Genomic DNA, 11123 nt, shown 5'->3' on the forward strand with positions numbered 1-11123 from the left:
ATAATCCATAATACGAAAGGTATTTTAGATTATATTCACTCAGATGTGTGGGGTCCTTCCAAGAAACCATCTTTGGAAGGAAAACATTATTTTGTTACTTTTGTAAATGACTTCTCCAGAAGAGTTTAGTGTATCCGATGAAGATTAAAGATGAAGTGCTCTAAATTTTCCTTAAATGGAAAAACATGATCGAGAACAAGACTAGTAAAAAGATCAAATGACTTAGGATGGACAATAGAGGGGAATATAAAAGTGATCCATTCTTTGACGTTTGCCATGAGCATGGTATTGTTCAACACTTCACTGTTAGAAATACACCACAGCAGAATAAAGTGGCAGAGTGTATGAATTGAACATTATTAGAAAAAGTTCGATGTATGCTATCGAATGCTAGGTTAGGCAAAGCATTTTAGGTTGAGGTTGTGACATATGTTGGTCATCTCATCAATCATTTGTCGTCATTGGCTATAGGAGGAAAAACATGTTTGGAAAACCTGCTACGGATTATGATTCCTTACATGTGTTTGGATCCACTACTTATTATCATGTGAATGAATCAAAGCTTGATCCGAGAGCAAAAAAACCTCTCTTTATGAGAATCACTTATGGAGTGAACGGATTTTGCCTCTGGTGTGTACAAACCAAGAAGATAATCTATAGCAGAGATGTTACTTTTGATGAACCTACTATATTAAAGAATGTAACAAATAGAATTGTTCAAACAAGTAGTACTTTGCAGCCCAAGAACTATTGGGAACACTAGAACCACTTGTAGTTACAAGGCCAATGAGAGAAATTCATATACCTGCTCGATTTGTTGATATGGTGGCATATTCTCTTCCGGTAGTTGATAATGATATCCTTATCACTTACCAAGAAGTAATACAAAGCTTGGACAGTGACAAGTGGAAAAGTGTCATGGATGAAGAAATGCAATCTCCCCAAAAGAACAATACCTGGAATTTGACACAATTACCGAAAGGTAAAAGAGAAATTGGATGCAAGTGGGTATTTGCAAAAAATGACATATCTCCTACCAAGAAAAATGTTCGCTGTAAGTCAAGGTTGGTAGCTAAAGGCTACGCTCAAAATGAGGGAATTGACTATAATAAAGTATTTCCCCTGCTGTGAAGCATTCCTTCATTATAATATTGTTGGCCTTGGTAACACAATTGAATTTGGAGCTAGCTCAACTTGATGCAAAGATGACTTTCTTGCACGATGATGTGTTCTTATAATTGACACTTTTTGCTTGTCAATTTCTTTATTTATGAGCTTTTCACTGCTTAATTGGTTGCATTTGGTTTATTTCCTGTGCAAAGAACCCAATACTAGAATTGGCAACAAAAATATGTGATCTGCAACTTTTTTTTTATTTTCTGGTCATGGTTAGAGACATGGGCATGACGTTGGGCACGACACAGAGCTGACGTGATAGTTTTGGAAGACACTGGAAGATTCTGGAAGCACATCCAGTCAGCACGATTCTGATGGAGTTGTTAGGATTTGAATTTGTTGGTTTTTAATTTCAAATATTTGAATTATTACTTGAATTATCTTTGATTTTATTTTATTATCTCTAGATTTAGGAAGCATATAAATACCCTTTTAGGTAAGTCTTAAACATGTGATCTTATTCTTTTTTTTATTTGTTACTTAAGTATTTCATTATAATTTAAGTTTTCATTTTCTTTCTTTTACGTTATTCGTTTTCAATTGCTTTTATTTTACAAAACCATGCAAAGTATGATAATCAATATCATGAATAGCTAATTTCCTCATGCCAAAGAGCTAGTAATGAGTCAATTCAAATCGTGATATTTGAACAAAGTGCTAAAAGTCCCTTCGGGATACATTCTTATTTTTCTGGGCAAAGAGCTTGGCAATTGACCTCGCTCATAATTTTCTAGACCATGAGATTAAACGACACGTCATTTGCAACTTTCCGAAAGGCAAACAAGGATGTTGATGGTTAGTCTGTTGATAATTGACACTCTTCGTTATTTTGTTTCATTCGTTTACTTTTTCATTATTGGAATATGAAGTCTGGAATACACGAGTATATTCTAGAATATGCAACGTGTGCATGTGCTCCTAATATGACCATTGTGTGTGTGAGTGAACTGTTGAAGTCTGTTATGAAGGTTGGAGTCTGTTATGAATCTGTTATAGAGGTAGAGTAAACTTGAAGGCACAACTTCTATATAAGCTGGTTGTAATGCAATGTATTTCTTCAATGTTCAATAAAAGCTTCATTCTATCATCTCTCTAAGTTTCCTCCTTCTTCATTTGTTATCTCAGTCCACCAGCTTTCATCACTCTCAGCCTCTATGGTAGCATTCTCACATGGTATCATTCGCTAAAAGATCCTGGCGTCGTTTTCTCTTCCGTCATTGCGCCGACGATTGAATTCCTTTACTCTCACTTTCTTCCATCTCTTACTGTGTACAAATTTTACATAAAACATATTTGTTTTCCCCTGTTTTCGTTGAGATTTCATCTTGGTTTAGTGTCTTACTGTAAATACATGGAGAAGAAGCACATTTCAATGGCTCATCTACTTTTAATAATGTGTCTTCCTTTCGTATTTGGTGAGCAAAGAGATTCACTCTTTGCCCTAAACGATGCTCTCGCATCTGACCCATTCAATCCCCAAATCCTTGAGGTTCACGGTGAGCTTATTGAGGTAATCAGAGAGACAGATGAGGGGCTGATTAATCTTAAGCACGCTTGTTTACTTCGAGAAGCTGATTTAGTGTTAGATGATTCGAATCAATCAGTGTTTCAAAAGATGGAATCAAGAGATTTGGTTTCCTGGAATGCTATTATTGTTGGTTATGTGGCAAATGGTTATTGGCTAAGAGCTTTGGATTTGTTTCAGGAATTAATCTCTGCAAATATGTTTGAACCAAATTCTGCGACTCATGTTAGTGTTCTTTCTGCCTTTGCACACTTAAAAGATCTCCAGGTTGGAAAAGTCATCCACGGGTATATTCTTCGGTATTCTTGCTTATATGCAATTACATCGATGTCAAATGCCCTTGTTAGTTTCTATGCAAAATACAATGACATAGGAGCCGCATATCAGACATTTATGATGATTCCTCGGAGAGACTTGGTTTCATGGAAATCTATGATTGATGTATTTGCAGAGTGTGAATATGATGCTTAGTTTCAGGGACATTTAAACTGCATGCTGGGGGAAGGATTTAGGTCAGACTTCATCACTGTCTTAGATATCATACAGTCTTGTGTCCGCGTTTCTAGTCGAACGGAAGGAGGCATCGACACTTCCAATTCAAGTCGAACGGAAGGAGGCATCGGCACTTCCTATTCAAGTCGAACGGAATGAGGCATCGGCACTTCCGATTCAAGTCGAACGGAAGGAGGCATCGGCACTTCCGATTCAAATCGAACGAAAGGAAGCATCGACACTTCTGATTCAAATCGAACGGATAGATGTATCGTACTTTCGTTTCGAGTGTTCGTCTTTTCATCAAGAAGGTTGAAGAAGTCGGGAGAATATTGGAATATGAAGTCTGGAATACACAAGTATATTCTAGAATATGCAACGTGTGCATGTGCTCCTAATATGAGCATTGTGTGTGTGAGTGAGCTGTTGAAGTCTGTTATGATGGTCGGAGTCTGTTATGAATCTGTTATAGAGGTAGAGTAAACTTGAAGACACAGCTTCTATATAAGCTGGTTGTAATGCAATGTATTTCTTCAATGTTCAATAAAAGCTTCATTCTGTCATCTCTCTAAGTTTCCTCCTTCTTTATTTGTTATCTCAGTCCACCAGCTTTCATCACTCTCAGCCTCCATGGCAACATTCTCACATTCATGTACATGAACTAATGTCTCCGGAAACATGTTTGGTTTATAATTTTGAAGGCTATATCACACCCAAAGGAGCTTATGACCACTGGCTGAGCCAATAACTAATCTCAAGTTACTTTTAGAAATCAATACCATGGGAAAAGATTATTGCTTTCTTAATCATAGTTATGAATCTTAAAATATTCAGAGACATGGATGAAACTCTTGGAAGCTGAAGGCGTGGGTGGTGAAAAACTGGACAATGAATTGATCGTTAATTTGCTAATGGGGTTCTTTTTATCAGGTTATGAACCAGCTGCGCATACTGCATCACGGCTCACCATTAACCTCCACGATCATCCCCAAGTAGAAGAAAATTTTGAAGGCTACATCATACCCAAAGGATGGAAAATGTTGGTCTGGAACCGAGTTATTCATCTGAATCCCGAAACTTAATCGAATCCGATCGATTTCAATCCCTCGAGATGGGATGCAAGTAGAAGAAAACACATGACACCAATTTTATTCAAAGCCTAGAACAGTGATTCTAACGCAGAAAGCTGCCTGGTTTTCACATTGAATGCAGAATCTTAAACCGAAAGCTGGGTCATTTATTCCATTATCAAGAAAATATGCATGGACTCCTGAAGCAACAATATCAAAAAAATATACATTATCATAATTTGATAAAAAAAAAAAGGGAATTAATCAAATTTGAATTCTGAAATATATATTTTTATTTCCAAATGAACAGGAATTAAAATTTTCCAATACTGAAATAGAAATTTGAAATCTAAATGAAACCTAATTCTTAATAATAACCTAAAAGTTGATTAATCTAACATTTCTTTGTTGAACTATGAGATACCAATTCCGGATATATACGAGTTGCAGAGGGACTAGTTTGGTTAATTTTTTCAATAGAGGGACCAAATTACAATTCACCACCTAGTACAGGGACTTCCGTGGCACTTTTACCTAAACATGGTATAACATGTAAAATAGAGCAAATTGACCAACATGGTTTGAGGCAATTACTTTTACCTAAGCAGTTCTGTTGTTTTTACTTTTATTTTAAATAAATCACTCATATTCGATTTATTGATCGACTAATCGGATTTTGTTGAGATTCATTAATCCAATGAATGTAGTATCACTTGAATTCCATGTCCTGGCCTAAGACTGAGATGAACTTGTGGTGAGTGGACATAGGCAGGGGAGAGGCTAATGGTGTAGCGTTGCAGAATCATAGAGAGAGCAATCTTCGCCTCCGTGTATGCGAACGACATACCGACACAAGTCCGAGGTCCCAATCCGAAGGGGAAAAACACTGCCGCGTTGTTTCTCGTAACTTTTGCAATCCCCTCTGCGAATCTATCCGGTTTAAAGAGATGCGCATCGTCTCCCCATAGTTGAGTGTCATGGTGAACCGCAATCGTCGCTAGTCGAAGATCGATATCAGCCGGCAAGACTAGCTCCCCCAACCGAGCTTCCCTTTCGACTTTTCGCATCAGCGGACTCGGCTGACCGTACAATCTCTCGGTTTCGTGAATGATCATGGTGATCTGTATGCAGAACGCGAACAAATCATAATCTATCACAATAACATCTATTATACCGCAAGAGGATCAATTTGCTTACGATTTTGAGCTTGGCAATGCCGTTGGAATCAGGGTTTCGATCGCCGAAGATCTCGATCACCTCCATTCTTGCTTTCTCTTGCCAGTCTTGGTGGATTGATAAAACCATGATCGCCCACGCAATCAAGGAATTAACAGTTGCCTGTGCAGCTAAGAAGAATAATTTGCATTCATCCACCAAATCGTCCATTGAAAGCCTGTTTTTATCGTTCGAATCACGATAAGCACTTACAAGAATTCCCAGAAAATCATCGCCGAAGCTATCGGCTTCACCGTTCACAACTTTCTCTTCTCTTATCTTAACAATCTCCATCACACAATCTTCTATAGCTTTCACAAGTTGTTCAGACTCAACAAAATCAGCACTTTTCCAAATTTTGCTGTAAAAACAAACCAGGAGAAGATAAAATCTGCATTCAAAAAGTGGGATCTGTTAAGCTTAGAGGAAACGTACTCGATTAGGGGAATCTTCTTCTTCATTGCAACCCGACCAACTATTGCCGACAACTTATTCAACATGTCAAACATCTTCTCCCCTTGCAAGTAACTGGTACCGAAAGCTGATCTCGATATCATCTCTGAAGTCAAAACTCGAATTTCTTCGAACACGTCCATCTCTTTGTCTTCTCGTCCTTTCCACTTTTCCAGCATTGCATCAACGCTAGCAATAAATCCCGGTATCATGTTCTGCTCAAACAATGTAAGATTTAGCCAGCAATGTCTTGATCTTTTAGAAGAGTCCCACATTTTTTTGGGTTTACTACACGTTTAATATCTCAAATATCACGGTCACAGACCGCTATTTAAATCCCTTGCTCAAACACCGTAAGATTTCAACATATGTAAAAGGTTTTACTTTTACCTGTAAGCTTTCCCATGAAGAGCATAATTCACCAGCTTCCGACGCCTCGCCCATCGTTCGCCCTCCAAGACCGTAAGCCCATTCCCCTGTAACTTTCTACTAAAAACCGAAGGCTCCCTCTTCGGAAAACCCTTTTCACTGTTTTTTAGAACCTCTTGGATCAGCCTAGGTTCTGAAATCACAAGCTGAGCTCTACCTCCATCCCATGAAACATAATTCTTACCATATTTGTTGATCCAAGTGTAAATATGCGGCTGCACGTAAGGAAACATATTGTCCGTCAAACCCAGAGTTTTGCTCATTGCTTCCCTTTTCATTTTGGCAACTTCTTTGCTGTTTCCATGGATGAATCTGTAAGGAGGTCCTTTGATTCCCTGTGCGTTCAGCATTTGCTGTATACGGAGAGGCTTCCATAAGTAATCATGAAGGAACTTTATTATTGCTATGAAGAAGAAAGAAGATGGGATGAGAATTACGAGCTGCATCAAGACACTCGTTTTAATTCTCTTGACGATGAATTGGAATTCTCGGTTAATATTTTATCAGAGCAAGAGATCTGTACGACTTTTTTTGTATTATTTTTCTGACTTTGACATCTATATAACTATTTTTTTCACAACAAATATTGTATTTTTGATGAATGTTATAAATCGATAATATTTGTTTGTTAAATCTTCGATCTTATGAATTTATTGTTGCTGATTTGGTTGTGTTATGCTTATTTTCGTGCAGGATCTTACTTTCCATAATTAGCAGTAAAACGGGCGCATTCTGCATTTTTTTTATTATTTGGTCACGGCTGGAGACATGGGAACGACTATGGGCATGACACGGTCTGATGTGGCAATTTCTAGAAGGTCCAGTCAGCAACAATCTTCTAGAAGATCTAGTCAGCGACTTCTAGAAGGTGGACGGACAGAGATATCTTAGGAGATTTATTTTTAAATTTTAAGTTTGAATTTAGAAAACATTTGGAATTATCTTTAGGATTTTTTTTTGATAGAAGTTGAAGGTCTCATTAAAAACTCCCTTCATATTCTTCCACATACTTAGAAGTATGTTGAAGAACATTGAAAGGGAGAAAAGAGTGTCTCATATTTTATTGAATATAATACTAAGTACATGAGGTAACACCAAACACACATACGGGAATAAATACCAATACAAACCATATCACCTAGAAATCTTACATCATCAACCAAAAAACCCCTAAATCACCTCAAGATGTAAGATAACATAGCAAAAAAACCAACAATTACAACCACAAACTTAAAAACACCTCTGAATACAGCTGCTTAACAATCACAATCCAATTGGAGGATCAAGTTCTAAAGAAATATCGCAATCTTCAGGAACCCAAGAATTAGGTTTGAATGAAGGATAAACTTCATGCACCAAGATTTTGAATAAATGATCCCCGACCTTCAACTCCAACAACTCATTAATTCTCACTTGAGCGTTTGTGAGTATTTGGATTTTAGCCCGATCAAAAGACGAAGGGAACTCACAACTGTTATCGATTGCTATTAATTTGCCCCACTTAGTAGCTATGTTCTTGAAAGTATCCCAATTCCAAGCGTGAAAAGGAATACCTTCGCAAACTAGCCAAACGCGTTGGCTTTCCACCACAAGGCTCTCAGACCAAGTTTCCACTATGGAAAACCATTCTGCAAGAGTCTCTAACTTTTCATCCTTCACGTATCTCAACGAATTAGAATCTTCAAAAACCATTAGAATTACATTTCCAGCAGCTCTCATAAGCGTGAAACCCGCTAGTCCTTTGACTTGTATTTGGTTAGCAAGATTACCAATCTTGATAAAGTTCTTGCACCACCCCACAAGACAGTTAGACAACACATGAAGTTTATCTTTGTCCACAACACCCTCAACTTCACAGTGTTTAATCGTCGAAAAAACTTTCATCCTCGACTTACTATGAACAACTTTCGAGGACTTTCGCCAGTAAGACTATCGGGGTTTATGTTTAGCCAAAGAGACTCTAATTTTGTTGTCGTAAATATGATAAATTCATCTTAGAAATCGTTGTCTTTGCTTCTTCAATTGTAGCAAAGCGAATAAACCCAAAGCGAACCCCATTCGAGTTTTGTTTTTTGGGAATGAGGACATCAATAACTTGACCATGTGAGCCAAATATGGATCCAAGTTTCTTCCAATGGATCTTCTCTGGAAGGTTCTCGATAAAAATCGTGTAACAATCCTTTCTGGACCCATTGCGGAAATCTGGTTGGCCTTTTTTCGACCGATTATAAAACCCATTTCTTCTTCTTCCCACCACTTCGAAAAATTTTGCATCGGAATACCCTTTCGAATAGATCTCCTTGGCACCACCATGATCAACATTAGCGACTGGAAGCGTTGGTGTTGCGTGAACAAAAGACAACTTTTCGTTCCTATGTTTCCCTTCTTGTGAGCATTTCTTCAAAGGACTAGATGATAGTGGACTTTCACCCGACCTGACCGAAAATGATCCCGAATTTTGCTGATTTTGGGTTGAAGGAGAGTGTATGTAAGTGGTGTCGTCGAGCTCAATTATCCAACCCGCCTCACGTGCCAAGGCTGCCAAAACATCGTTCTTAGCAGCATTCGGTGGAATAGGGAAGTTACCAAGCTACCTCAGTCCGTCCAGCAAGCGTCTGGTAAAAACTCGTCTTTGTGGTTTTCGTAAATTTGTCCTCTCATTTTCATTCTCAATTTTACGATTGTCCTTACCGGAGTAAGATGAAGAGGCTGCACCAGCGGATCCAGAATTCTTGAGAAGACTGCCTCGTGGAACTGCATTTTCCTTCATTTTTAAATCGTTAACCCGCTTATTCAACTCTGTCGCTAATGCTTTAAGAGCCTTCACTTTCGCTTCTAATTCCTTGGCAGACTCCAGGGGGAAATCACCAGCTGCAACACTGCAATCTGGTTCAAACGGGAGATGTGAACTCCTAGACGATGAAGGAGGAACAATAGGAGGCCTCACGGAGGAAGCAGCCACCGCACCAGCTGAGTCAAACCCTCGAAGTTGGCTGGGTTGAGACGTGGGTTGGGGTTCCATGATGAATACTCAGTTGTACACCACTTCTCGACACAAGAGAAGTCGGGATTAGGTCACGTTTAGGCACTGCGTTTGGTGGAGTGGCAGAGGCGAACTCGGACGGCTGGAGGCTTCGAAAATCTGCAGAGGACGAGTGTAGATCTGCGACTAAAGACAGTGTTTTTTGCAAATGCAAGTCCAGATCTGTGTTCACCGTGAGCATACGACCATCATAGGAAAAAGCGGCGTCAAACGGTAGTCAGAGTATGGCGGTGGACGGCAGTGGCGGCAGTGGCCAGCAGGCAACTGACGATGGAGACAACACTTTTAAATTTAAAAACACATGGGCCCTAGAGAGAAGCGGGAGCGAATTATCTTTAGGATTATTTTTATTTTAATTTCTATGTTTATCTCTAGGGTTTTAGAGGGTATAAATATCCTCTTGGGTAAGCCTAAACTCACAATTCATATTTTAATCTTCTTCTTAATTCTAGTTTTATAAAGTTCTTTATTTTATTCTCTTTTCAAGTTTTCATTTTTATTTTAAGTTTTTTTAAATGCTAAGTATGATTTCTATCATACTTAGCTAAGTTTTCCATAGCCAAATGCTAAAGCGATGACTCGATTCTGAATCGTGAGAATCGAAAAGCACCTCATACCCTCTCGGGTTAAATTCTCAATTTTCTGAAAACTAGATTGGCGGATAGTATTTCTTAAAATCAAAACGCTTCCACTTCAAAAATAGATTTTGGCTTGGATGATGTTATGGTTTACCGTTGGGATTATAGAATTAATTGATTTGAATTCCCTTGAACACACTTAGCGAATGGTATGCTAAGGGAAATTGGGATCGAGTTCGACTTTTATAGATAAAACATAATTCGAGTTGGGTTTTTTCCAAGCGCTTTTAAACTGTTTTGAGTTAACAACGAGAAGTTAATCTGAACAAGGATTGTGATTCCTAAAATAGATTTGGGAAAGCCAATCACCAAAGAGGAAAATGAGCTACAAGGATTGAACCTTGCAGACTCAAACCGACATTTAACTGGAGGAAAAATCATATTCAATGATCGATTGGAATTTGAGGCACGCGAAAGGCTAAGGCTAATTTCATCGTATTAGTTTTTAATTTTACTTTCTTCGATTCTTTATCTTCCTTTGAATCATTTTTGCTTATTCAATTTCTCAACAAACCCCCTTTTTACTTTACTTGCAATTTTTTCGCCTAGATCAAAGATCAAGAACAATCGTTTCAGCATCTTCCTTAGTCCATGTGGATCGACCCTTACTCTCTTTATACTATTATATTTATTTTTAATGAGATTAAGGATAAATTTATTTGACAGTAAAAACGACGCGTTATCAATTTTATTAAAAAAAAGATCAGGTACTGTGGATATAAAAGGATTCCAAATAAATGCATACAAGGTCCACACCTAACTATCACTTTTGTTATGTTTTGATCACCTAACTATTTTTTTTTTCAAAATCATATCTAATATTATGTTTTAGTTTCATTTTGGTCACCTGACATTAAGAAAAATAACAAAACTACTAGCATGACATTTTTTTATTTTTAAGGATAAATTACACGTTTAGTAATTAAACTATCAGTTTTGTTTGTTTTAGTACCTAAAATTTTATTATTTTTTTCAAAATCATACATAACATTTAGTTTTTGTTTCATTTTAGTACCTCACCATTAATAACTTAACGAACGAGCTCATCGGCTGCAGCGTCTACAATTGTCAATCGCCGTATC

The 11123-nt window shown here is 37.8% G+C and overlaps 1 protein-coding gene across 1 annotated transcript; it reads right to left on the reverse strand.

Moving 5' to 3' along the window:
• Positions 1-4672: 4672 nt before the first annotated feature.
• LOC120115092 (cytochrome P450 CYP749A22-like) lies at positions 4673-6525 on the reverse strand. Its single transcript, XM_039135841.1, has 4 exons — positions 6322-6525; positions 5914-6146; positions 5461-5839; positions 4673-5384 (listed from the first exon to the last, which is right to left on the reverse strand). Exons 1-4 carry the CDS (start codon positions 6373-6375, stop codon positions 4953-4955), a joined length of 1098 nt encoding a protein of 365 aa, XP_038991772.1. The 5' UTR covers positions 6376-6525; the 3' UTR covers positions 4673-4952.
• Between the last annotated feature and the right edge of the window lie 4598 nt (positions 6526-11123).

This window comes from Hibiscus syriacus, unplaced genomic scaffold (genome assembly GCF_006381635.1).
Source record: "Hibiscus syriacus cultivar Baekdansim isolate YM2019G1 unplaced genomic scaffold, ASM638163v2 tig00110258_pilon, whole genome shotgun sequence".
Lineage (NCBI taxonomy): Eukaryota > Viridiplantae > Streptophyta > Magnoliopsida > Malvales > Malvaceae > Hibiscus > Hibiscus syriacus.